General features: G+C 44.2%; 2 protein-coding genes across 8 annotated transcripts in view; one reads left to right on the top strand and one right to left on the bottom strand.

The window, feature by feature from the left end:
• CLSTN1 (calsyntenin 1) overlaps nucleotides 1-12,992 on the top strand; it is a 60,440-nt gene extending 47,448 nt beyond the window's left edge. For 2 of the 4 annotated variants that reach the window (XM_039509332.1, XM_039509333.1), the window contains 9 exons: nucleotides 826-876; nucleotides 2,253-2,410; nucleotides 3,398-3,546; nucleotides 4,927-5,153; nucleotides 5,612-5,782; nucleotides 5,979-6,124; nucleotides 7,833-7,968; nucleotides 8,993-9,177; nucleotides 10,505-12,992. In XM_039509332.1, the coding sequence (XP_039365266.1) occupies nucleotides 826-876; nucleotides 2,253-2,410; nucleotides 3,398-3,546; nucleotides 4,927-5,153; nucleotides 5,612-5,782; nucleotides 5,979-6,124; nucleotides 7,833-7,968; nucleotides 8,993-9,177; nucleotides 10,505-10,696 (1,415 nt within the window). In that variant the 3' untranslated portion in view covers nucleotides 10,697-12,992. The remainder of the gene's footprint in view (nucleotides 1-825; nucleotides 877-2,252; nucleotides 2,411-3,397; nucleotides 3,547-4,926; nucleotides 5,154-5,611; nucleotides 5,783-5,978; nucleotides 6,125-7,832; nucleotides 7,969-8,992; nucleotides 9,178-10,504) is intronic. The other 2 variants (XM_039509334.1, XM_039509335.1) reach the window with 1 other exon arrangement.
• A 139-nt stretch (nucleotides 12,993-13,131) lies between these two features.
• The window catches only part of PIK3CD (phosphatidylinositol-4,5-bisphosphate 3-kinase catalytic subunit delta), a 53,647-nt gene continuing 38,940 nt past the window's right edge, over nucleotides 13,132-27,838 (bottom strand). For 3 of the 4 annotated variants that reach the window (XM_039509329.1, XM_039509330.1, XM_039509331.1), the window contains exons 13-23: nucleotides 27,407-27,528; nucleotides 27,110-27,253; nucleotides 25,834-25,933; nucleotides 23,039-23,217; nucleotides 22,706-22,815; nucleotides 21,911-21,989; nucleotides 20,655-20,822; nucleotides 19,669-19,792; nucleotides 17,226-17,371; nucleotides 15,852-15,984; nucleotides 14,607-15,488 (exon numbers count right to left, since the gene is read on the bottom strand). In XM_039509329.1, coding sequence (XP_039365263.1) covers nucleotides 15,351-15,488; nucleotides 15,852-15,984; nucleotides 17,226-17,371; nucleotides 19,669-19,792; nucleotides 20,655-20,822; nucleotides 21,911-21,989; nucleotides 22,706-22,815; nucleotides 23,039-23,217; nucleotides 25,834-25,933; nucleotides 27,110-27,253; nucleotides 27,407-27,528 — 1,443 coding nt within the window. In that variant the 3' untranslated portion in view covers nucleotides 14,607-15,350. Of the gene's footprint in view, nucleotides 13,960-14,606; nucleotides 15,489-15,851; nucleotides 15,985-17,225; nucleotides 17,372-19,668; nucleotides 19,793-20,654; nucleotides 20,823-21,910; nucleotides 21,990-22,705; nucleotides 22,816-23,038; nucleotides 23,218-25,833; nucleotides 25,934-27,109; nucleotides 27,254-27,406; nucleotides 27,529-27,838 lie in introns of those variants that run through there. The other variant, XR_005590419.1, reaches the window with a different exon arrangement.

Genomic DNA, 27,838 nt, shown 5'->3' on the forward strand with positions numbered 1-27,838 from the left:
TATAGGCTCTTGTATCCTAACACAAGCCCAATCATTTTTACCTGTAAATATTTGTGTTCCTTTGGTCTCCACATGGAGGTTCCCTTTAGTGATGTGCATTAGCACCACTATATAATCCTTTCATTCCTTCCTGCTTCCATCCTGGCCATTACCAGTAATGGACTTGAAATGGGGATGCTAAAACTTTGGGGTCATGGACTTGTGGGTCTGTCAGGGAATGCTATTGAAAACCTTATTTTAAAAGGATTATAACTCAAAAGAAGAATTTATGCCAAGAGTGAAACTAATGCTTAAGGTCTTGACCTGAGAGCAATATTGTTTGCTTTACCAAACTTTAAATAAATTGATTTATATATAAAGAAGACTTTAGAACTTTTTCCTCCTTAAAGTTATGCTTTCTAAATCCTCTTTAATGTTTTTATTCTCCCACTCTTTTAAAAACCTGCCATTTCAAAAATTGGCCAATTAATATATGCAGTATTATTAATTTGGTCTGAATTATTAGTCAGTAATGGCTTCTTTTGATCTGTCCATAATACTTTTTTCCTTAGGAGATCTGTTAACAGACTTTAATCTCCCCATCATACCTGTGAAGATGGGAATATGAAGTATTCTAGTCGCTGGGTTTGCAATGGTTTATATAAGAAAATCCAACTCTGTGTCCAAGGCTAAAACTGATTAAATTCATACCAGTTGTGAAGAGCTGGTTGGGATATAAGCAGAATATGCTTGGTGAAGTGTGTGTGTGTGAGTGAGAGACACACAAGTCCCCCACTGCTTGGTCCCTTCCCCATTGTCCCTATTCTTTGTCTTGCTTTTCTACAGAATATACAGGAAATGAAAATGACAATGAAACTGTGCCTGAGACATCTGCAGGTTGCTGGAGTATTTTCCACTACTTTTTTATTTCATTTTTAAGCCAAGACATTGCTTCATCTCACATATAGCATGAAATGCAGGCATTGCGTTTTGGCCATTGATGCCCCCCACATAATCTGCTTCTGGGCTGTTTCTTCATTGTACTATTATTTCCAGTGCTTCATCTCCTGATTTTATTTTTATTGCATATAAGTGCACATCCATGTACAAACTTGAAACCATTGTGATTGCAGTGAAGTGGTGTAATATGAGCCATTAATGCAAAGTATTAGCTACACTTTTTTCATCCAGTTTTATTCAAATATCATTGCATAGATCTTATATGTAACCTAAAGGACAGTGTGTCTTGATACCCACTAGGAATTACTCACTTGACCAGAAGTCTGTAAAAACGCCAGTTGGAGCCAACAGATATAAATACCAGCTTTTCTTCCCATTTGGCTGACATTGCAATGTTTTATTTTCTACGTAGTTTCAGCGGTTCTCTGGGCTTCATGTCTTGGTTTGAGATTTAATTTACTACATATTTCTGAGAGAATACATTTAGGTACTTACTGTTCCTGTAAGATCTGGAACTGCCTTGAATGCCATAGAAGTACATACATGAAAAGATTTCTGATAGCTTTACTTTTGACTTAGAAAACAAAAGCACAACAGGATCCAAGGGCTGGAAGTTGGAGCTAGAGAAATTCAGGCTGGAAGTGAGGTGCAACATTTTTTAAATGCGGGAAACTATTGGAACCACTTACTAAGGGCTGCAGTGGATTTTTCTATCACTTGGATGTCTTTCTGAAACTGCACTCCAGCTCAATCAATGATGAACTAGAAATAAGAGTTACTAAGTGAAATTCTGTGCTCTGTGTCAGGCAGACTGGATCATCATAACCATCCCTTCCAGTTTAAAATGTATGCAGCACTTCAGGTTCTTGGTTTGGCATAAATTGTACTTTGTTGCACTTTTTCCTATCCTGATAGGCGTCTCCTCATTTTCTAGAGTTAATGACAAATGGGAGATATAATTTCAGCACTAGGGTTAAAGTCTCATCAAAGAGCTCATAAGCTCTATCTTTGGTCGTCTTTAAGTACACCACCTCGCTGTATAGGCAAAAGTAACATTTGTGATGGAAACACTAGCCTCCGCTTCACAGTTCAGAATGGCCATACATGTCTGTTTTGAGGGCCATATGCATGATGAACTGTTTAATTCTTTCATTGTGCTTGAACATGATCACAAGTTTAACACCTGGAATGGATATAAACTAACCTGCATGTGAATAAATCATGGTAAAATAAAGCATAATTGATGATTAAAAGAAAAAGTCTAAGGTCTATAAAGTTTTGTTTTTTTATTCTCTCTCCCCGCCTTTATAAAGGTGGCGAACTCCACATGGCTCAGTTTTTCCGAGGCAATCTGGCTGGATTAATGATCCGGTCTGGTAAACTGGAGAACAAGAAGGTGATAGACTGCCTCTATACCTGCAAGGAAGGATTAGATTTGCAAATTGCTGATGGCATTGGCAAAGGCATGAAGGTAAATTTGCATATGGATGAAGTGAAATGCTTGTGATTTACTAAGGGTTTGTCTATACTAGAAATGCTACAGCTCTGCAGCACCACGGCTGTAGTATAGAAGGGTTCTTCTGTGGTGTAGTAAATCCACCTCTCCAAAAGGTTTGGTCACCAGGTCAATGGAAGAATTCTTCTGTTGACCTAGCACTGTCTACATTGGGGCTTAGGTTCACTTAACAACATTGCTTTGGACTGTGAATTTTTCATACCTCTGAGTGATGTATCTAGGTCAACCTAACTTTCTGGTGTAGATTAGCCCTAAGAAAGCAAGTACTTGACCTGGTAAAGACTTGCCAATATAGCTATATCGTAGATGCAGCTTATAAAAGCAAGAATGTTTTTCCCCAGTATATCTTATACCAGTTCCTCAAATGAAATAAGCTATACCAGCTAAAGCATTTTTGTGTCAGCACAGCTGCCTTTCACTAAGACTGTTAGTGGTGTAGAGATGCAGTTTAAAAAAAAATCACAGCCCTAGTGATATTACTAAACCAGCAGAAGTTTCTAGTGTAGGCTTGGCCTTCAGTGGCCTTTGAGAATACAAATGGGTGCATAAGCGCTTTACATTTATGGAGCCTAACAAAACAACTTAACATAATAGGTCTCATTTATGAGTAGGTATTTTATTTCAGTAGCAAGGCTACGTTTTCCTGACTTGTTAGCTATATCTCTTTCAGATGACTAGAGTGTCAACATTGTGCCAAATTCCTGGAATTTTTCTTGGATAATGAAATACTGTAAATGTTGACTTAAACTTTTTAGGCTAATTGGGGAAGTTAAATTGAGTTATAAAGCCAGTGAATGATTTGTTCTGCTTTGAATACAAATGCTAATTATCTCCGTGCTTAATAGTTTAAGCAGTGCTGAGCTTTTCGGTTTAATTATTCTAGCACATTGGTACTTGGGTCTCTTTTTTTCATTTTTCTTCTGTTCTTTGGAATGGTTTCAGATTAATGTGAATCCCAGCCAGTCAACATTGACCTTGGAAGGTGATGATATTGACAGGTTTGACAAAGCCATGCAGCACATTTCCTACCTGAATTCCCGCCAGTTCCCAACACCTGGAATCCGGAGGCTCAAAATCACCAGCAATGTCAAGTAAGTCCTAGTGCAGAAAAATGCATCTATCCATAAGGATATTGGGGGCTTGGAGAAATAAACTAAAACAAAATTCTTTAGTGAAGTGCCATTGACATGGTCACTAATGCAGACCTTTATTTTGAAGGCTCTGATCATGAGCCCTGAGTACTGAGGTGAAAGGGAATCTTCCCAGTGATTTCAGTGGGCTTTGAATCAGCCCTTAGAACAGTTACCAATACCAAATTTGTTCTGTTACATAAAAATCCTGATCTGTTTCTTGGGACTGTTGATTAGATATCAGTGGGTATTGTAACATTTTTGGGGGATCTGATCCAGGGATCAATAAATGTTGTTCTAGATGTAAAGTAAAATATTTGATGCTGATTGTGGTCAAATTTAAGTGCCTAAATCTGCATCTAGGCACCTGAACAAGTGGTCTGACTTTTTTTTTTATTTTTTTTTTTAAAGGCTCTTTTGGATGTATTCTGTCATTCTTCAGGACTTTCCAGGGTGACAAGAATGCATAATATCTATAGGCCATTTATTCAGCTAGTGGCTGTCTACAAGCGCTGTAGGAGATGGTTTGTTAAAAGGAACTGTTATGCTGCTTGGACTCTTAAACAGAGCTCTTGTTAGAGCTGGCATTGTTGCTTTTCCAGTAGTTCATGTGATCATTTCTCATTGGGTGTGCGTTTTCCTGGCTTCTTACCCAAGTTTTGGGTTTGAACGTACTCAGTATCCCAAAATAAAACTTGGAATGCTCTGGTTTAAAAGATCTCTTGGTTTTGCATCAGAAGCATATGGAACTGTGAATTATGAACCATTATGTAGTTAGCCATCTAAATCCATCTATATTTTCATGAAACAAAAAAGCATCATTTGGCCACTTGAATGACCAGAGTTCTCTGGGCCATGTTAGTAGGCATGTGACCCATCATTTCCAGTCCTATTTATATTTCTACTCTATTTATTTGAGGTTAGTTATTTCCTTCATGTCCGGTTTGATTTTATTTTTCCTAGTTGGGCGATCTTGGTTGTGATCGTTGGAAGTGTGCACTGTGAGGACTTATCCAGTGTTGCAGCCTTACCTATTGGCATAATCTGTGGATGTTAGTCATAGCCCAGAAAATGGGGCAAAATGTTCTCCGTGAGCAAAAATTCATTTTAACATTGTTCCCTTTGAGGGAGTGGTAGTGGTGATCTGCATTGCCAACACAGTTGTGGGATGTATAATAGGACCCTTGGGTCTGAAACAGAGCTTATTTATATGGGATTTAATTGAATGATAGAAATGTTTGTCGTATTGTAACTATTTAATTGCCACTGCGATGCATAACTGCATCTCCTTTAAGCCTGTCTTGCACAGTTAAACAAACAGCCTGTGTATCTTTTATGTAGGTGTTTCAATGAAGAAGCCTGCATTGCCATTCCCTTTGTGGATGGTTATATAATGGTCTTGCAGCCTGAGGAACCCAAGATCAGCTTGAGTGGCATCAATCATTTTGCCCGTTCTGCTTCAGAGTTTGAGAGTCCAGAGGGAGTTTCTCTCTTCCCTGAGCTTCGCATAATCAGCACCATCACTCGGGAGGTGGAACCAGAGGGAGATGGAGATGAGGATCCTACAGGTAACAAACTTGATTATTAACCTGGTTGTGGAATCTGTCCCCTTCCCTGAAGTTCTCTGCAGTGGGGGATGGCCCTCCCTGTGTGGCTATCCGTACTGTAGCACAGAATGGAGGAGGTGGGTGTCAAATTCTTCATGATACTGTCTTTGTTGATGTAGCAGGAAGAGAGTGGGTAAGCAGGGCTGGGTGAGGGGGTGGGCATGCTGTTTTTCCCCTGGGCCTGCAGAACTTCAGTCAGAAGTGAGAAGAGTCTTAGACTGTTTCTTCTCCACGAGAGAGAATGCTTTTTGGGTGTGGTTTCTTAAATGAGAATTCAGTCTCACACCTAGATCATTCTTCATGGCCAAATCATTGTACATAGAAGGGAGGAATTATAGCTGCTTATGACACAGTACAGTTCCTTCCACTTTGCCTTTGGTCTTTCTGCTTATTTCTTTGGCCTCCATGTCCTTCTCCAGTACAAGAATCTTTGGTATCAGAGGAGATCATGCACAACTTGGATACATGTGAGGTCACAGTGCTAGGAGAGGAGCTAAATCAGGAGCAGGAAAGCTTGGAGGTTGACATGACACAGTTACAGCAGAAGGGCATTGAGATGAGCAGCTCCAACCTTGGCATGATCATCACAGGTAAGGGGTTGCCACCTTTTGGCCTTGTTCTGGGAAGGGTTTGAGGCAAATGAGAACAGGAACTGTGTATTTGTGTGCTTACTAAGCAAAATATTTGTTAAATGAATGAAAACTTTCTCCTTCTCCCACCCCAAAACCCCCAAACAGTTTATAGTTCTGACAAGTAGCTGTTGGTTTTTTTTTTTTATCCTCCTAGGTGTTGATACTATGGCCAGCTATGAGGAGGTTTTGCACTTGATACGCTACAGAAACTGGCACACTGTCTCTCTGTTTGACCGAAAGTTCAAGTTGGTCTGCTCTGAGCTTAATGGTCGTTATGTCAGCAATGAATTTAAAGTGGAGGTATGTGAGCTAATGTCATCCCTTTGAAAGTTGTCAGAGCCTGCAGAGATGAAAGTTAATGCTTCAAGAAATTGATCAGTAACTGGTTTGGATCTCTGCCTTCTAAATATTATGTCATCAGAGCAGACTAGGGTGTGTTAGTCTGTTTTAATGGTTGTCAATCCCAAAGTTGCCTTCACTGATTCCAATTCTGAGTGATGCACAGACCAGATCATATGGAGTTGGGACCTATGTGCATCCTAGTATATGGAATGCAGTTAAGGGGAGTGAGTGGGGAAGAGGCTGGAGGGGAGGTGGGACACTAGAAAATGGACTTTTGGGAACCGTGCTGCATTGGCCCTAAGGAAATGGACTTGAGAAGTCTTTTCCAACTCTAATTTCTGTGATTCTGTAAATGATTCTATTTTTTCTTGCAATGGGGCTTACTAATGTCTTGCTTGCATGACACAGAGATTACCAGGAAGACTAATCCTGAGTGACAGGAGGAAGTACTTGAAATTAAAATGATTATTGCTCTGCATGTTAACACTGGGAAGGAAGGGAATAATATAGCTAAAACTACACAGTATCTATAGAAGAATATGAATTAATGAGTCCTGCTGTTGATGTGAACATCAAGGTTAACTAACCCTCACTGTAAATATACACCAAAATTCATCAGTAGGTCCTCTGAGTGATGATAAATCTTGATATTTGCTGCAATATGAAGTTACTGTTGCACTGAGAGCCATTGTTGCATATCTGTACATCTTTCCATTGTAAACTTGAATTTCATAGGCTGATTTTTAAAAGGGCAGCTTATGCAAGGATGATGAATTTTAAGACTGACTTGCCAGTATTTTATAACCATCCCCCATTTCCCTTTCCCCATCGAGGAGCAGAAATTGCATGTTTGGCTAACATGGCTGTGCTTCCTGAGGAAGTACTGTCAACTTTGATCCAGGATCTCCACAATTTAGCAAACTGGCAATGCTTCCTTGTCGTTCACTACATTTCCCCTCTTCCTATTGTACAGCTGGCCATGCACCACATCTGTCTAGTAACTACTCCCCATTACAGAGGAGGATACACTTAGCAGTGCCTTGGTGGGGCGGAAAGGGAAGCTCACTGAAACATGAAATGTGCTAAACTTGTAGCTGAGCCTAACTTAATGAACCAGCTCATCAGAACCTCTGTTAAACTTTTTAAAAAAATGGTCTCTGGAGTTCCAAAGAACCTGAGTCTGTGTTTTGTCTGTGACCTGCTGTTTACCCATTGTTGTTAACTGAAGGTGATCCTACACAGCTGCATCAAAATAACAAAAGATGTGGATGGAAAAATGGCTTAGTTTTATTTCAGTAAAAGTCTGTATGGTCACTTATTTCAGAATGAAAGTGGCAAACATCAATTTAGCTGCAGGGTGGTAACAAATTGACTTCATCTTTTTTATTCTGAAATAAGGATGTCCACACACAGACTTACGCCATGATAACCAAATCAGATTCAGGAAACCTAAGTATGTGTAGACCAGCCCTAACACATCAGGAACTGCTGCTTGAAATGACTATTGAAATATAAAATTGGGCCTGTGACAGATCAGTGCTGGCTGTTTTTTTGTTTTGAGGGAGGTAGATACTGACGCACAGGAACTGAATCACATTTACTTGAACTAAGTGCATAAACAAACTTCTTTATTTCCCTAAATTATTTTTTCCTTTTTTGTTTTCAGGTGAATGTTATCCATACAGCTAACCCAGTTGAACATGCAAATCATATAGCTATGCAACCACAGTTTGTTCATCCAGTGCATCATACATTTGTTGACCTCTCTGGTCACAACCTAGCTAATCCCCACCCCTTTTCAGGTAAGGACTCTTAATCACTTAACTCCAGTTGATTTTTTTTTCTCTTTTTTTAACTGGGGGCCAGACTAGATGGCTTCTTGCTGCAGAGGGTTGGAGTTTCTTGGGGTGCCTTTCCAGAGACAGCCAGCAAATTAAACTAGTAATCTACACAGCTATTAACTTTAATGCTCTCTAAAATACGAAGTCCCCCATTCTGTTCTCCACTTGGGAGGGACAGCCTGCTAGAGATCTAGAAAATGCCAGTCTAATGACAGATACAAAGTCCAGCCCTTCCTGACTTGGTAATTTTGGGATACAGAGCACTGCAGTGGGTGCTGTATAAGGACCTAGATTAAAGGGGTCTGAGGAACTGGGAATGGATTTCTCATGAACAGTATGACCTTTTATTCTGTTGAGGAAATCTGCCATTCCTCCACTGTTTTAATTTGGTGTGAATTGTTTAATGTTCCAGTGGTGCATGTGGGAGGAAAGCAATAGGTTTGAAGAAGGAGCCTTCATAGTAAGTTTTTAAGTGATGGCTGATCTTCTTTCAGATTGATGCAAAGTCCTCATAGTCCTTGTTTGACTCATTTCAGTATCTCTATAAAAGCACCAGTTGAGCATAATAGGCCTGATTCTGTTCTGCCAATGCAGTTTGGTTCTAGCCCTGTAACTACTGGTATGCCTCTGGCTCCTGAACAGATGCTGCCAACCCTAGTACAACTGCATTTATTTTGTGAACATTCATTCATCAGACTAGATTGCTAGCACCAAACTCTTCTCACTTCCTACCTGAGCAAAATGTGAATCCAGCCCACTGGACTCTGCCACCAATAAAGAAATGTACTAGTTTAGAAGTTTGACCAGAGGATGGAGCCAGGAACTTCTAAGTTTTTTTGTCCTTGCTTTCCTACTGGCTTATTCTGGGATTGTGGATAAATTTTCCTCAGTTTACTCATCTGTAATATGGGGTTAATATTTAGAAAAACCTGTAAGTACTGTGAATTAGTATGATTATTCTTAAACTCCCTTTTTCTTGTCACAGTTGTTCCAAGTACTGCTACTGTTGTCATTGTTGTGTGTGTCAGTTTCCTGGTTTTCATGATTATTCTGGGTGTGTTCCGAATCCGAGCTGCGCATCAGAAAACAATGCGTGACCAGGATACTGGAAAGGAAAATGAGATGGATTGGGATGACTCGGCCTTGACCATTACTGTGAATCCTATGGAGGTAAGGCTTGCGTCCCACAGTGTGTTTACATTGCAATCGAAGGAGTTATTGTATTACTGGTGGGCATATCCAGGCTAGCTTTAAGCTATCAAGCACGTGTAACAGTAGCAGTGTAGATGTGGTGGCACAGGCTTCAGCACAGCCTAGTAATCCGAACAAAAAGCTTGCTGGGGACATTGGTATGTAACTCTGTTGCTAGTCTGTGCTGAAGCCTGTGCCACCACGTCCACACTACTACTGTTACCTGTGCTAGCTATATTAAAACTAGCCTGGGTATGCCCACTAGTGATAATCACACCTTCTCTTGCAGTGTAGACAGAACCCTTAGTCCTTTTCTACAAATACTGCTTTCAATCTGTCAAACATGCATGACTGTCAGAGCAGGATAGATCTGGAAAGGGGGTACTGGCACAAGAAGTTTAATGAATGCCACAGGAAAATTTGAATCCATTCCTCAGAAAGAGAACATAAGAACGGCCATATTGGGTCAGACCAAAGTTCCATCTAGCCCAGTATCCTGTCTTCCGAGGGAATGAACAGAACAGGTAATCATCAAGTGATCCATCCCCTGTCGCCCATTCCTGGCTTCTGGCAAACAGAGGCTAGGGACACCATCCATGGCCATCCTGGCTAACAGCCATTGATGGACCCTATCCTCCATAAATTTATCTGGTTCTTTTTTGAACCCTGTTATAGTCTTGGCCTTCATACCATCCTCTGGCAAAGAGTTCCACAGGTTGACTGCACGTTGTGTGAGGAGCAGCCATGTTTCTTGTGATCTGTTGTGGGATGTGGCTTGATGGCTATAAACTGCTCAAAAAGTACCTGTGTTATGCCAGGCTGTAAATAAAGGTATTACACTGGCTCCTTCAGTATATTCCTTACAATAAACCCCACCACATTAGCTTTTTCCATTGTTATTCTTGCTGTCCAGCTGGTTTGATGCAGTTAGTTTTTGGATCAGGATCATTTCTACTTCAGTTAACTTCTGATACTTTAATATTTAAAAAAAAAAAAGGGGGGCGGGGGCGGAGAGCAGGGACACTTTAAAACCCACTAATGCTGCTGCTGCGTTGACACCAAAGGATTCTATTTCAATAGTACCCTCTTTAAAGCGCTGGATGACCTTTGGGAATGTATTTATACTAAAGAGTGACAAGACTGTCTGGTAACTTTCTGAAATCACAGAACTACTTCAGAGCCACTTTACTTTTGCTAATAGCCAGCTTAGTGTTGAGCATCCACAACTCCCAATGAATGTAGCATATAAACGGATGGGCGCATTGTAGGCAGCTAGAAAAATCAACGGCTAATTTGTGTCTGACAGACATATGAAGACCAGCACAGCAGTGAAGAGGAGGAAGAGGAAGAAGAAAGTGAAGATGGAGAGGAAGAAGATGATATCACTAGTGCAGAGTCTGAAAGCAGTGAGGAAGAGGAAGGGGAGCATGAAGAAGACCAACAGAATGTTAACAGACAGCAACAGCTGGAATGGGATGACTCTACACTCAGCTATTGATTCCAGCTGTTCCCTTTGTTTTTTTTGTTTCTGCTCTAGAAGACTTCACTGTAATCCTCTCCATTGTTCCCAAGGATCCATGGTGTAAAAAAGTCATTTTGGCCAATAGAGCCAACCAACACCCATCCCAATATTTGTGTTATATTGGCTAGTTCCTAATGCTGTCTCTAGAACTGTAGTTAGCACCTCTCCTCCCTCACCCATCCCTCAGTGACTGGATTTTTTACACTATGTGAGGAACCACGTTGCACTTTTTTTCTTCGTCATCTCAGTAAGTAAGTGACTCTACAGATGTGTAGCCATTGCACGTGAGTTTCTGGACACTTTCTTTTTTTCCTGGTGAAACAACTTTGGCTTGATTCATCTTATTCTTTCTGAAAGCTGCAAAGGTCACTTGTTGACAAAGGGTAAAGTTGCTTATTTCAGCTCGGTGAATTTTTTTCCCCAAACTAGTGCATGTGTAAAGTGGCAGAATGAGGTTAATGTGTAGAAGATTGACTTTTTCTGAATATTTTGTAAATATATTGAATTATGTCATTTGTGGTAGTGAAAACAGGGACTGGGGTTTAAAACACGCTAAGGTAAAAATCATGAAGCATGAAATAAATAATAACTATTGCAGTGGGAGCACAGGCACAATTCTCTAGTGTAGATGTACTAATAATGCAGTGTCATTGGCCGCAACTGCTGTGTTCACTCAAGCCCTGCTGTTATTCTCCTCCCCACTTTGTTTTTATGGAGAGAACAGACAAGCCTGCAACTGTAAAGGTTTTTCAGAATTTCTACAGAGGTTCAGCTGCACTGCCTAGTACAGTTTAAGTCTTGATCCTTCGCTTATTTCAGTGTAAGGATTACTAAATTGAGAGAGAGAAACACTGCCTGGATGTAGAGCAAGTAAGTTTGCTATTGATATTCTGAGTGTTCTCACTAGAGCCTCTGTTAATTGGAGTGGGGCTGGTTGTAGTCTAAGGCTGATGCTTGCTGGTCACATGGCTGGCAGGGCAAGTTATTCAGTTGTTTGTAATTATGGTAACTGAAGCTGAAAAGCCTGAGACCTGTGTACACCTGTGCCTTGGCTACCAGTCTAGAGAGGGATTTTATTTTTTGGATTGTGAACTTTTCTAATTTAGGGCATGGGTGGGCATAGTTGGCATCATTTCTATTTAACACAGTCCTGCTTAGTCCCTGTAGCTCCTTGTATAGTAATCTAGACTGTTGGTGTATTTAAACCTTTTGTTTACACTTAGTAAATCTGTTTTCCTGCTGATGAAATTATGGCATATTATCCAACCAGAGAACCTTGTAAATCGAGTTAAGGTTATTGTTCCAAGACGCAGCAGGCTGATTTTCTGATCAAAGACCTCTAACTTGGAAGTGCAAAAGACTACTTCAAGGAATGGCTGAAAGGTACGAAAAGTAAGTTATGACCCCATGGTGGTGAGTGCTAGATTTTTCGTAAGGCAGGTCTTGTTCTCTATTTAATGCTTTTGATCCTATTCAGAGCTTTGTCTTATGCAGATCTGCTTATTCAATTTGACCTTTGGAGGTGGGTTAAAAGGTAACTTGATTTGCTTGCAATGAGAAATTAGAACTCCATTCACTCATTATGGTAGCAGAGTTCCATATTTTGATATTGCATGTAATCTGTTTACTGTTGGCTCAACTTCCATCCCAGTAGTGGGAAATGTTGAATAGTTTCCAGTTGTTCCTTGAGCAGGTATAAAGGTCGGGGGGAGAAGGGCAGACAGCAGAGGGTGTGAACAGCTGAAGGAAAAGTAGACCCAGCTATTTCTATATGTTTTCAGAGCAGACCTATTCTTACCTACTACACATCTTGCCTCCCAGTGTGTGAAACAGGACCTAGGTGTGGGTTTATCTGGGGTAAAGCTTGACTCTGGAGTGCCTTTTACAATAATGGACCTGAAAGCAGGGGAGAGAACCCACACAATCTTACTGTTTTTTAATGTAAAATTTTAGATTTCTAAAATGGGGATATGGGTTTGACTACTTTTATGTGGTAACATAACTGTTAGTTTTAAGTAAACTGGGGAACTTTTAACTTATGTCTGACAGTTGTCCTGTGTTAATGTCAATGTGTAGAAGACTTATTCTTCCCTATACTGTAGCTGCTGTATTTTAGACTAAAACTGATCATGATTGAATGCTAATGCTGAAAGGCTGTAAACTTTCTGATGCAGTTTGTAGCCAGTGTGGATGTAACTTTTCAGATCTGTATATTGGTAATAAGTCAGTTTGAAAAGTCTAAGCTACAATAAATTTCTGGTTCTAAAATCTGCTTTCTGAATGGTACAAAGTTGATGAGTCCAGTGATAACCGACTATCCATGTTTTAAATGGTTTGCCTGTAGTGGCTAGGCATTAAAGTCAAACTGGGATAGCATAAAGTGAGGGAATAATTTTGCCAGGACTAGTGTATAACTTAAACATTTTATTTTTAGACTTACCAAAATGCACCTAAAATCACAGATTGAAAGTAACTGAAAAAATCAAACATTATGTAAACATTCTTTTGTTGCAGAACCCTGACATGGCTTAGAAAAATAAATTCATTTTTTTTCAGTGGGCACATACACAATAAGAAATCATGAATACCTCTCTAAATAAATAAATAAAGTAAAATGTTATTTTATCACCTTGAAAAGAATGTAAGTTATTTACAAACAGTGGTATTCACTCATTTTGAAACAGGCTGAAACTATTATGTTAGATACAATGTATGCTTTAACTTTAGAGAGACTGATCTTTGCTATACAAGATGGTGTTAACAATGTTGTAGTTATTCCATTACTAACCTTAAGTGGGGGACTAAATTAGTTTTATTCATTATAGATAAGGAGAATTTGGCAAGACTGCCATGACCCCACTGCAGACAGGTTAGGCAATCAGCACATTACTGCCTGCTTGTTGGGTGTGGTGTACACCTGCTATCTATTGCACTCTTAAAAACAAAATAGATGCAACTAACATGTGCTGCTTCATACCCTTACAAAACTAGAGCAGGGTCTGAGCTAGTGTAAACAAAAATGCTTCAACATATTGCATCACAGCATAAACTGAAGGTGCAACTTTCCAGGCTCTCTCCACTGCCATCATCCTGTATATTGACGGTGCATCTTCTGCCTTCAGTGGGTGAGGTGGCACCACACTTCTCTCCTTCATCAACAAGCCAGGCTAGTTAACAGTGACAGGCTGAAGGTAGTAGTTGGGAAGCATCACCATGGATCTGAGTACAGGAAGTCCTCACTTAACAGTGAAACAATGTTAACTAGGATTACTAAGTCACTGATCAATTAGGGAACATGCTCCCTTCTAATATCCTTTGGCAGTGGACTGTTTTGTCCACCACTTGCAGGAAGTGCAGCCCAGTGCAGCTAGCTGGTTGGAATGAGGGTGGACCAGCAGCCCCCCCATCAGCTCTCTGCTCCCCTAAATTCCTTGTGCTGCTCCCAGAGACTCCTGCTTGCTGGACTGGGGGGAAGCACCCTGATATTAGCCCCCTCCCCCTGCTCTGTGGAAGATGAGGTGAGGATACAGGACAGAGGGAGGGAGCTTCTAGGCAGTAGCTGCTGTCTCAGGTTTCAGCAAGCTGATTTAATTAATAAGGCAGGGTACTTAAGTCTGAGGTCAGCTACTTAAATGGGCAATGCACATTTTTTCTCACCCACAAGGTATGTGTCTCTGTCAACCCTCCTTCCTTTCCTGCTGCCTTGTAGAGTGTTATGAGAGTTAATCCTTGAGGGCTCAGTCAATTGCTAGTTCATTTAGCAGTAAGGCATTCCCTGGGAAATAAATATCCCACCCTCTGACTCTGACTCCTCCACCTCAACCAAGCTTCACAATCATCACCACTGTGTACCAGTATTAAATTGGTGGAAAAAAAATTCTCTGGAACTTAACCCCCTCATTTACATTAATTCTTATGGGGAAATTGGATTTGCTTAACATGTTTCTGAAAAATGCAACTTTAAGCAAAATGGTAACTACAACGTTAAGTGAGGAGTTCCTGTAGTTATATATTAGAGCTTGGTAGCATTATCTTCCGACTGTCTCAAAACCAGTATACCATCTTGTGATGCTTTATTAAAATACATCACTGAAAGGGTAGGGGTAAGCTGGTGAAATCCTCAATTAGAAAAAGTATTGCCCGGCAGCACCTTCTAACTGTGAGTACGTAGAGAGGGACTGAAGTTATTAGATGCACCAACATGCTATTTTGCTCCATTGTTCACTGCTAGTGCTAATCTAGTCTGGCTTTAAAAAGTTGATATCTCACTGGCCAAATTACAGCCTCTCTGAGCACAGCTCCACATCCCTAAAACTGAGCAGTGGGTGAGGAATGTACTTAAGTATGCTGTCCATCATTTAAGGGTAGAGGTGAGGCAGTTGTGCTACTTAAGAACTTACAGTTGCAAGCTTCACATACACCTACCTTTCAGTGTATACATTAATCTTAGTGCCTCTTGCTGTCCCCCTTCTGCCCTAGAGATCTAGAATGGGATGATGTAAACTCTTCTCAAAAACTTGAGGTGCAGGTGCTGATCTTCACCATGGCAACATTCAGCAGTCTTCATACAACTGGCTCATGGCCACTGCTATTACATTCTCCTAGAGCACCTGGACCACGCACAGGCTAATTACTGTCTATTATCTTTGGATACATTGTGTGCCAACCAGTTCACTTTGGTTTTCCAGCTCTCTCGAAGGGCTTCATTAAATTTTAGTCTGAAGTGCTTCAATGCCTCCTCATCTGTTTTTCCTAAAGCTAGAGAATCCTGAAGGAAAGAGGCAGAAATTAGTGTGTGGCACCTCCCACTGATTGAAACAAAATGACATTTTCTAGCCTACATTGTTTGAGAATCTCATTTATTTAAAAACAAACAAACAAACAAACCTCTAATAATCCCAGCTCCTAGAATTATTTGTTTGAGAAACTCTAAACAGTATGAGCAGGGAACAACAGCATGAGGTGGAGAATCAATTAGTAGCTGGTGGTGGATATCTGACAGCTGGCTCCTGCATGCTGGAGTATCTACTCATTGCTTTTAAAACTTGAAAGGAGCATCCTCTGCTGCAGTTTAACTCCCCCTCCTTAACCTCTTACCTTTAGTCCAACCCTCTCCCACCTCCTGCCTCACCTTGAGATACTGAATGTCTTTAGAGCAACTGAGTTCTGGTAGGCCAGCAGCTTTCATCAGTGCAAACAAATGCAGGAAGAGAAGACCATGGCACCTCAGGATCATGTAGGCTCTTTCACAGTAATCCCGGAATCTGTGCAGGAAGAGAAGGTGCAAAGCAGAAGTGAGATAAGCAGGGCAACTAAAGCAAGACTACAGCCCAGTTAAAGCTTCACCTCCTCTGTGTTGAGCACAAGGTGTTCCAAGAGCTGGGCAAATGTTTTATGACTAGCCCATGCTTCCAATTGTTACTAAAAGAATATGCTTTAGCAAGAGCTGGAAAAGACTAAGGGCAGTGGCTCATTGGCCCCTGCCCCAAATCCAGACCTGAGTCTCTCTCACATACAAACTGTTTGTGTTTAGTCTCTGTCCATACCCCCATAGGGTGAGGCCAATTCTTATGATGAGCGCTTGATCCTAGAGCACCCGCAGAGGAAAGCCAGCTCTCCGCTGTGCCCTAATCTTCTAAATGCATTAGCTTTAACCACTCATACCAATGGCCACTCCCCAAGGGTTTGTCAGCTCAAGCAAGAGCTAAGTGGTAGCCTGGGTCATTTTGAACTCAAGTACTTTCTCTCACTCTAAATTTAAACTGCTTGTATGGTTGGAAGTGTTATGGCTGCAGGTTTTTGCATCTGTTTTGCTACATTTCCACTGCTATGATGATCAATACCTTGCACACAACACCTTTCATGGGCCTCACACATGCCTATCACAACATGTGGTGTATGTCATCCAGTGTACTAAATGCTCCAGCAACAATTATGTGGGTGAAACCAGACCATCACTACACTCTCAAACGAACTCACACTGAATAATGATAAAAGACAAAAACACCATGTTACCTGGGGGTGAACACTTTTCACAAAACTAGCAGGCCTCATCCTCAAAGGAAACCTGCCCAACACCTTCAAAAGATGAGCCTGGGAGCTTAAATTTGCTAGAGACTAAAAATCATGGACGGAATCGAGAGACTGGATTTACAATTTATACCTGTCCCCGCTTTCTCCCTCATGACTGTAGAGGTGGTAACAGGCCACTTCACACTGAATGGTCCCTTGAAACCTGTGTTAACTAGTTATGCTAAACAATCTGATCCGCTTTGTATTTAGCTGTGACACTGAGCACATTTTCCAGACCTGAAGAAGAGCTCTGTGTAAGTTCAAAAGCTCGTCTCTCTCTCACCAAATTACCTCACCCACCTTGTTGCACACTGACAGTTTTGGATACAGAGCATTTGCAGGCAACTGTTTGATGAAGTGATTGATTGCTACAAACTCGCAAAATGTTTTGGGGTGGATGTGTCAAAGCCTGAGTAAGATCAGTGGCGCTCACCTTTCAAACTTCTCACTGTTGTTAGTTTTCCCTTGCTGGATCACATGCACAAAGTCATAGGTTAAGATAAAAGGAACCCGTTCTCTGTTAATACCAAATTTGGTCTTGAAGTTCCCCAAGAAGTGGCCAAAATCAATATGAAACAGCTGGAATTAAGAAAGAAAAGAATTATTAGTGGGATGTGTCTGCTTAAACTCTCTTGCACTTCTCAGTGTGAGAATGTGCTTTATATCTCCAAGCGAAATAAAAAAAACTCCTCAAAATGATCAGGCCCCTATGGCTGCCTGGCATCTGTACTCTACTCCGGATTCTATTCTAAAGCGATCAGACACGGTCTCATGGAAAACACTAGAGCACCTGTCCCATCTCAGTCCATGGATAACGGGGAAGTACTTACTTTATAGGACACAAGTGTTACCAGTAATGCATCCATGCATAAGTTAAGTGCTGGCTGGGTCAGGAAGGATTCTTACCCCTGCAGCACTGGATACACATGGGGGATTTTTGTGTCCTCCTAAAGCCTCAGAAAATAGGTCATTGCCAGAGGCAGGATAGCAAACTAGATGAGCCAATAATTCACTTCAGAAGGGCAATTCTGATTCCTACATTATGGCTGGATGTCTGATGCCCTGTTGGAGACAGCTGCAAAACTACACACACTGGAAGTGGGTTTTTTAGGACAGAGCTCTCTCTAGGTGAGTACAGGTTTTTCATGACCAGGTTGCAAGGCTGCTCTAAACCCTGAAATAAACAAATCAATGCTGCTGTTCAAAGGGTTCCGGCACCCTCTAGTGGCAAAAAGTAGATTGTCACAAGCCCTGCAGAATTTATATCCCTGAGCCTTGCAGATTCCCAAGCCTCCATGTCATTTCTGTCAAGTAGAAAGAAACCCTCAGCAGCAGCTCTCCAGAGCTTTCTTGAGCCCCATAGATGCAGAGTGTGAAGTTAGCCCCCTTGCTGCTGCATTCACAGAGCAAAGGCATCTCTAGGTTTTTATAAGGTCTTTCATCACAGCAATGGCTGTGCTTGTTTCCAGGCCAGCACTTGTCCCACTGCAGGGATCTAAAGCAGCATGAAGACGGGATGAGCAGGGATCTAGGGGGGTGCTACATGAAGAAAGTGCAGACAGAGCCACTTATCTTCCACAGCTCTGAATTTCAGAGCTCAGCAGCTGATAGCTTGCTCACTAATATCAGATAGCAATTCAAACAGGACTATCGCACTGTAGCGGGGTGGTTACCACTCCTGCCCTGCGGGGCTTGAAACAGCCCAGGAGAGGGCTGGGGCTGGGGAAAGGAGCAAAGCCCCAGCTGATTGGGCGAAGTGGTTGCAGCTGGGGCCACACCCCAAACAGACTAACTGGGCCTTATAAGGCCAGGGCAGCCAGAAGCTCAGGACTCTCTCTGCTGGTAGAGAGAAGGGCCTGGCTGCTAGGGAGCTGAGCAGGGTACGTGAAGTGGGGTTGGGGAGCTCCAGCCTGGAAAACCCCCAGGCTGCGGGCCTAAGACCAGTACCAGGACGGGACAGCCCAACTATAGAGAGAGGCAGCAGGTCCAGCCCAACCTTGCCTGTGATGAGCGGTGTATACTGCAGTCTGCCCCAAGGAGTGGGGCTAGATGGGGACTGGCAGTAGCCTTACACTGAGGCAAGGTGGGATTAGTGGGTGGGGGTTCCCCTGGGTAGGGTACTGCCACGGGGGCAGCAACCCAGAGAAAGGGGCACTGGGGTCCTGGGAGGGACATGGGTGCCAGTGGTAAGGTGGATCACCAACATGCAGGGGGCGCTCCTGGATGCTGGAAGAGCTAATTCCCATGGATGACCAGCAGGAGGCGCCACAGGGGTGAGTCCACTCCCTGACAAGCACCTAGCAATCTACTGGGCCTCTTTCTAGTTCATCTCCCATAGGTCAGTACATGGCTGTTTCCTATGGCTTTGGCTCATTGCAAACTAGACTGAACAAGAGATGGGGCTTCCACGCCTTCCCCCAAGACTGTCCCCACAGTCTAACGTGTCCTGTTGGCAAAGGGGGTTTCCCCTTCCTAGCTTTGCCTGCGGCCTCTGGAATAATGGAAGTGAAGGATACAAGATGAGACCTGAAACCCACGGTCATTAAAAATCCCAGGAAAGTGAAATTTCACTGCTGATCAAGGCATGCAAAAAAGAAGGGCAAATATATTCTGAAGCTATGTAATTGCCTGAGAGTCAAGTCTTGTTTTGGCCACACAAATGGGCAGAGCTAGGGAGAATTTTTCCATTCTCTACTATTAGGGTGGAAGGTCTGGGGCCTTAGTGTGGGAGCTGCTGAGCCCCAGATAATCTGGTCTGAAGATAGCAAAGAAACCAACTGGGATGTTTCTATTCCCCTCGGAGTGGCCTGCACACACTATGGCAAAAGAGACAAACAGCAGCATTGAGATCTCCAGTACCAGCGAACGCTCCATACCTGGCCAGTTTCCCGGATCATGATGTTGTCGCTGTGCCGGTCCCCTATGCCCAGCACGTACGTTGCCACACAGTACCCAGCGCAGGAAAGAGTGAACTCCTCTATGGCTTGTTCTAGTGCTTCACTGCGGGGGACAGAAACGAAGATGAGTCTAAACCCAAATTGATGATGTACTTTGAATACAAATACTTTACCCTAGGGCTCTCGCTCTCATATCCCCTTCCCCATGTCAACCTGCTGAACCCAGTGTGACATGTACACAAACTACCAATCCTGTGTTTTCTGTAAGGTCCTTCACCGGAGCCTCTTCTTGTCCCTCCTCCATGAGGGAAGGGAGGATGGGACTCCTGCTCAGTCTTAACCAAATCAGTTGGCTTCACAGGACTGTGGGGACTGAACAACCTCACTCATCCCTAATGGTGGTTCCTGCAGGTCTGGGACAGGCGGGGTGGTTTGGGGAGGAGGGAAGCACTGTTACTGCCCCTCACTGATAGAGAACTTAAGCCTGCAGGGCCATCAATCTGGCCCTCTCATTTATATCCCCTTAGTATCATCAGGCTTCTACAAAGCTGGGAAGATGCAGGCCCTTATCCCTTAGTGCATCAAGAGCCAGATCCAACTAGCAATGAGCATCCATGACTCCCAGTAAAGCTGTGGATGCTGAGCTCAGCACCTCTCAGCCCCCCAGGCTGGGGGTGAACCTGAAAAAAGCCTCTTGTATCCCAAGGGAGTGGTGAGCTTTGTCCTGCCCTGGAACATTTCCAAGACCCAGCTGGACACATGGGATGCTTGCTGGTGTATCGGGCATGGACACAGGCACCAGAATGAAGCTATAGCTCAGGGATGCAGCATGCACTCCCCATTGTTCCTGGATGGCTTGGAAATCAGAAGGAACCGAAGAGGGGAGGTGACAATAGAGCAAAGCAACAGAATGTGTCTCCAGCTGGAAGGAAGCCTGAAGCTGCAGTGAGCACAGTCCCACCTACCCTGGGTTCTTGGATTTTAGCCAGTTCAGCAGCGCATCCTTGTTGAAAGCTGCAGTGGCTGCCATGTTGCTCTTGTTCAACTGGATGTTGGCAATGGTGTCCGAGTGCATGACGACTTCGATCAGCCCCGTCTTGTCGCCTGTGGAGAGGCAGCCGTAAGGGGTCATCCTGCAGAGATGAGAGAAACACCTTTCAGTGAGACCTCGCACAGCATTGGCTTGGCTTTTCTTTGGGATTCCCCATCCTCCACTTTACAAAGGGGATTTGCTGGCATAAATCCTGGGGGGGTAGGGGTGTCACCTAATTTTCCACACACAGCAACCAGGGACCTCTGCAAATCCCAAGGGTACTCAGCCAGCAACAAGCATCAGTGTACAAAGGTGCCAAGCGCCTCGACTTCCAATGACTCCCAAGTGAGCTGAGGGCAGGTTGCACCTTGGAGGACTGGGCACACAGAAGAAAGAGGTGCTCACCTGGAGGCCCGGGTTAAACAAGAAATATTTTGCCCTTGTCTAGCACCTTTACTCTGAGGCTCTCTAAGCATGTTACAGACATCCACTAGGCCTTGTCATAACCCTCCTGGGAGGCCGGTCAGTTTCATTACACATTCCCCCACCACCACCCCAATTTTAAAGACGGGCAAAGGGAGGTACAAAGAAGCAGTGTGACTTGCCCAAGGCTTCACAGCGACTCAGTGGCAGAGCTTCGAATAAAGCTGAGGCAGACCAACTTTCTGTGCCCTACTCTAACCACTACTTGTGCCACTGAATTTCAGGGCCGATAACGGCAATAATGATGGAAATAGGCCCATCTCTATTAACAATAACTGGAAACTTCACTCACCATCTTCAGTGGGAGGCAGTGGTGATGGGACACTGAGCTGGAAGAGTTCCCTTTGGTTCTTGGGGTAAGGAGGAGGGGAGCAGGAGCTGCAGTTATTCTGCCCCCTCCATCCACCCTCCCTCTCATTAGCCCCCTAAACAGGGCTAGCAGCTGGTCTCATGTGTAAGAGCAACCCCGCTGGTTCCCTCTAGGGGCAGCTGTGACACAATCCTCCCTTGTCCACTGTGATTTCAGCTGCAGTATCAGATATTTAAGTTCTTTCTCCCTCACCCAATCATACCTCTACTCTTACCTCCCCCTGACCCACTCCACACAGGCTTTGTCTCTGTCTTTCCCTGCTAGGGCAATATAGGACAACTGACAGCGATTCAGTCCAAATGCAAACTACCACTGGCGTAGCACAAGTGACTCACCTCAGGTCCAAACCCTCCTGCTTCCACAGTACGTCCATCAGCTGGATCATCTGCAGAGTCAGCATGTCCTGACGGAGATCTGGCCAGACGTGACAGATGAAGACAGTTATATTTCTCCCATTTTCCCCTCCTGCTGCTCTCTTGAGAGCATATGGAAGAGGTTTGCCATATTTCTCACTTTCTATAGCTGACCACTAGGGGGCACCTGCATGCAGCAGAGTTTCCCGCTGTCACCGCAATTGGGCCTGGCAGTGTTAGATGCCTTCCCTCTGCCTGGAGCGGGACAGGTTTGTCCACTGCCTTTCATTCGGCCAGTGGCTCTGTTCCCGTGGCTCTGTCAGGGGCACTTCAGAAAGCCTCTCTCTGAACAGAGGTACAGCTGAAATCACTGAGCCTCAATGAGCCAAAATGCACTATGGCAGAACCCCCTTGCTACAGCGACTCCTACTGGCAGAGGCTGGGATAGGAATACCTGAAAGCTCCTCCAGGCCCAGCGCTCCTTCCCCATTCCCAGTAGTGGCTCCTGCTAAGAGAGGCTAGGGCTCCCGCACAGCTCCAGCTCATTCCTTACAGCCACTTGGGCTACAAGGTCTGAATGACAGAGCTGTGCCTGGCGACTGTTTAGATAAGAGCCTGCTCGATCTCCATGGGAAATCCTGATGTCAAAGCCTCAGTCTCCTCACCTAACAATGATACACAGTTCAGAGTCCAAGCCCCAGCCCATTTACTGCACGGGAATGTTTTATATCCATTAATGCCCCTGGAGATCAGAGGTACAGAACTCGCAGGACTTACCGTCTCCATTTTTGAAAATGATGCCCACTCCCCTTCCACCTTCTTCTTCATTATTAAACACAATCCACAACGGCTTCATCTTGGAGTCCATAAAAGTGCACTGATCCACACTAGAGAAAAGGAAGAAACCTTTCATCAGTCAGGGTCTCTTCCCACTCAGACATGGGGAGTGGAGCCTCATATGCAAAACCAGCTGCAAATGCTCCTAACAGACAAGAGACTAACACAGGTGGGAGGGAGAGATCAGGAAAGCCAGTGATCTAGGCTCTTCCACCGAACAGCAATGCAAAAACCACATGGCAGTTAAGGGCACGGAGCACCAATCCTCCTTACCAAACTTCAGCAAGAATAATGGTGGGGTTCAGGGGGCACTGGAGATTGGATAGTGCCTCGAGATAGGTCTCCTGCTTCATGCACACATGCATCATCTCCTTGGCTTGTGGTTTGGTGGCCTTCTGAGAGCTCACTTTAATGAAGTCATTCAAGGCTTTCATTTTATTAAGTGCTTCCCCCTGACACAGACAAAGGAAAAAAAATTAAAGCGAGAAACCCTGCTTATAGGGCCACATGGGAAAGTAAGGCTGGCTTCATTCTCGTCTCCCCCTCGCGAACACTGGCTACGCACAGCATGTTTGGTGGTGGCTGCCCGAGGGAAGTACAGAACGTGGATAGCAGGGATATTGGCAAAGCAGCGTAGGGACTCAGTCCTGAAATCGAGGGTCAGTGTGGAGGCCCAGTAAGAGAGAGGTCTGTGGGTTAGGCGAGAAGTGTGCTAGCGGAGCTGCGTAGGGGTCCCAGGACTGGAACAACACACGTGGTGTGGATCAAGATTGACGTGCATTGGCTAGTTCTGCTGACAATCCTATGGGTCCTTCCCTAATCTATCTCTTCCTCTTTATCTAAGGTACTTCCATGGCCCATCACCATAGTACCTGAGCACCTCACAGTCTTTGGCGTATTGATCCTCACCACAGCCCCGGAGGGATGGCAGCGCTATTATCCCCATGTTACAGATGGAGGAACTGAGGCACAGCAAGGGCTAAGTGGCTTGCCCAAGGTCACTTGCATCCAGGTCTCCCAAGTCCTAGGCTCGTGCCCTGCACCCTCCCTTCCTCTCTTGTAAGCACTAACATTTCATCCAGAATTTAAATAAACAAACAAACTATCCTGTGTTCACCGTGAACTGAACAATGCAGCTTCATCAGAGCACCAGCCAAGAGGGCAGTGCCCCATCGCCCTCTGCTGAGGGGAAGTTACCAAACCCACTGTGTGTGTGTGTGTGCGGGGGGGGAAATTTAACATCTTTATCCTGCAGTATAACTGACAGCTTCTGGTTGTGCACAAAGGCCTCTAAGGAGCTAAAGTTTATGCCGTGTGTCACCAGAGAGGTAAGTGATTTGCAATCACATCTTGGATTTGGCCTATGACCTGACTATCACAATCACATGCCCACTCCTGGGACAGCTGTGTCCAACAGGCACAGATAAAGCTTTGCACTTTTACAGCCCGTCAGCCAATGGCTGAAACCTAGATTTGTAAAGTGCTTAAATAATCCCCACCTGGGGAAAGTGAAGTGCAGAAAGTCACGGCACTAAATCAGACAGTGAGTCAACAGCAGCACTAGGAACCGACACAGGAGATCTGACTCAGTCCCCACTAGTGAACATTGCATTGCACTGCCCTGCTGGTCTGCAAAGAGTCCTATCCATTCTGGACCACCCCAGCTGGAAGGACTGCAGCTGCACTTCTAAACCTCGTGGACTGTGTGTGTGGTGGGGAGAGACGTGAGCAAAACTGAACATGAACTCTGGGTCTAACACCCCATAAAGAAAAGAATTATCGCTGTCAGTCTGATGTTATCAGTTACACAGACTAAGTCCCTTGGGGCAGGGAGCATCTTTTTGTTCAGTGTCTGCACAGCGCCTAATACAATGGACTCCAGGCTGGGGACTTATCAGTTGGAAGCGACAGTGAAGGAGAAAGACCTGGGTGTATTTGTTGATCACAGGATGACTATGAGCCAGAGAGCTGCCAGTGTGATGCGGCTGTGAAAAAGGCTAATGCAGTCCTCAGACACATCAGGTGAGGTATTTCCAGTGGAAACAGGAAAATGTTAGTACCATTATACAAGGCACTGGTGAGACCTCATCTGGAATACTGTGTGCAATTCCGGTCTCCCATGTTTAAGAAAGATTCATTCAAACTGGAACCGGTGCAGAGAAGGACTACTAGGATGATCTGAGGAACGGAAAACCTACCTGAGAAGAGAAAGAGCTTGGCTTGTTTAGCCGAACCGAACGAAGGCTGAGGGGAGATATGATCGCTCTTTATAAATATATCAAAGGGCTAAATACCAGGGAGGGAGATTTGTTATTTAAGTTAAGCGCCAATGTTGGCACAAGAACAAATGGATATATACTGGCCATCAACAAGTTTAGGCTTGAAATTAGACGAAGGTTTCCAACCATAAGAGGAGTGAAGTTCTGGAACAGCCTCCCAAGGGGAGCATGGGGGCAAAACATCTAACTAACTGCAAGACTGAGCTTGAAAAGTTTATGGTGGGGCTGCCTATGATGGCATATAGCTGATCTGCGACTGCTAGCAGCAAATATCTCCAACGGCCGGTGATGGGACATTGGATGAGGAGGGCTCTGAATTACTAGAGAAAATTGTTTCCCAGGTGTCTGGCTGGTAGGTCTTGCCCACATGCTCAGGATCTAATCACCATATTTGGGGTCAGGAAGGAATTTCCCCCAAGGTGAGATTGGCAGAGACCCTGTGGTTTTTCGCCTTCCTCTGCAGCATGGGGCACAGGTCACTTGCAGATTTAAACTAATATAAATGGTGGATTCTCTGTAACGTGAAGTCTTTAAATCATGATCTGGGACTTCAGTAACTCAGCCAGAGGTTAGGAGCCTATGTCAGGAGCGGGTGAGGTTCTGTGGACTGCAGTGTGCAGGAGGGCAGACGAGATGATCACGACGGTCCCTTCTGGCCTTAAAGTCTATGAGTCTGTGACTAAGGCTCCGAGGCACTACAACAATACAAATAAATCTTCCAACCCTAACAGACAACATGCAGCTGGGAGCAAGGGACAGTCAGCCTTCTGCCTAAGAGCAGCCCCTTACCTGCTTCATTAGAACTTTCATATGGTAGTTGCTGCCTCTGCAATAGGCCTCCAAAATCAGGCCAAACCTGAGGGCGACTGCAGGGACGTGCATCTCTGACCTATAGAAAGAGGGAGATTAAAGCTAACCTGACTCTGCAGCTAGTGACTAGTTCTCTTGTTCACACCAGCACAGGAAAAATATTATTAATGGCTCCATTTAGATTCCTTTTATGTAACCGGGGGGGGTGGGGGGGAGAGAACAGAGGGTTCTAAAGAAAACTTCATTGCCTGAAGCCACGAGCCTTCTTACTGGATGACTAACTTGTTAAACATTCCTGTCAGAGAACCACCTCAGTGTTCTGGCCAGTGTTCTCCACATTTTCAGAGACTGCTGATCCCGGGTACCCAGCCTGAGACATCTTAAAGGAGCCCGATTTTCAGAAAGTGCTGAGCACCTGCCTTCTGAAAAGCAGGCCCCTGTAGGGCACCCAGTGGAAGCATCCCCCAGTCACCAAATTTGGGCATACACAGCGAAGTGTCTAAGGCTTCACGGGGAGCAGAGGGAGGAGGAGGGAAAGCGTGCCCTGAAAATGCAACATTTACATCAGGATCACCAACGTACATTACAGGTGCAAGCTAAACTGATACAAGCCAGAGTTAACCCGATAAAAGTGTGTCCACACACAAGGTTTAACTAAGTCAGTGCACCATCATACCTCTTGTTAAACTAGGGCAACTTTGGGTGTGGATCAGGCCTGGTCTGTCCCAGAATGTTTAGAATCTCAGCAATCTGGAGTCTAAAAATGTATCACCATCTTGCCTCTCAGATTCCAGGGCGAGTTTGCCACGCTGGCAGTTAGAAATAACACATAAAACTGTCAAAGGCACCTACATTGACTTAGAAGCCTGAGTCTCCTGGGAAATCAACGTGTCTTAAGCTCCCAAGTCACTATGGTACTTTTGAAAACTGTCCTCAACATCTTTTTACTTGTCAAATGAGTCCCATTTGATATGGAATCAGCAAGAGAAGAAACAGAGAAGACCCTGGGATGCCATTTTTACAGTCACATTCAGAGTCAGAACTGCACTCCTGGAAGTCTGACAACCATAGAAATACTTCACTGAAAGGGACTGGGTAAGAATGATCAATAGTCTTACAATACATGTATTGAACCAAGTCTCTCTCTCTCTCTCTTTCTCTCTCATATACACACAATCCTGCGCAATCAGGATTTCAGTAAATACTGGTTTTACTTGGTTACCCAAGCAGAGTCTTCTATAAGGTCGCTCTTTACCTGAGATGCCAAAACAGAAAGTGTCCTATTTTGCGATTGGCTAAAGCTCTGTCCAATAGGAACTTGGTTAATTCACAGTCTAAGTAGGATTCATACTTGAGCACCTGGACGAGCTGCAGCAGATACTGGAACAATTCGTCATCTCTGGGGAAGGAAAAGGAAGATCAAAGACGACATCACCCTGGCTGCATCAATTGTACCTATGTGTACAGAAGAGACTCAAGCATTTTCCCATAATCCTACTCTGCCACCCTACAGCCAATCAAAAAACAGCTTCCCCCCATGGTGTGTACTTACGTCAGCTTTTTTAACGAGTTGATCGTGAAGGAACCAACATAGCGATCAGGGAAGCTAAAATCCAGCAGCTCCAGGGCATTCAGGACAGGCAGCTCCGGCCAGGACTGGAGCAGGGAGATCATCTGCAGGGGCGAGAACGAGGTGTGAAAGGAGGAGTCAGAAAGGAAGCGGAGACCATGGAGGGGGCAGCATCTAAGCTATCGGGAGAGGCTGATGCAAGGAGCCAGGCCTTGAGCCTGGAACACTTTACTACCTGACAAGGTTGCATTTGTTTTGGCCTCGGCAGCGGAGTATGCTCTTGGGGGGCAAGGACAGTTTTCATCTATCTCTTGTTTAGCGCCCAGAGACTGCAAAGCCCAGAACACAGCAGAACCTTGACTCTGTCAGAGATGGTTCAGGGGAGATCACGTCTCACTGTACCCAACGGAACCG

This window comes from Mauremys reevesii, linkage group 21, assembly GCF_016161935.1.
Source record: "Mauremys reevesii isolate NIE-2019 linkage group 21, ASM1616193v1, whole genome shotgun sequence".
NCBI lineage: Eukaryota > Metazoa > Chordata > Testudines > Geoemydidae > Mauremys > Mauremys reevesii.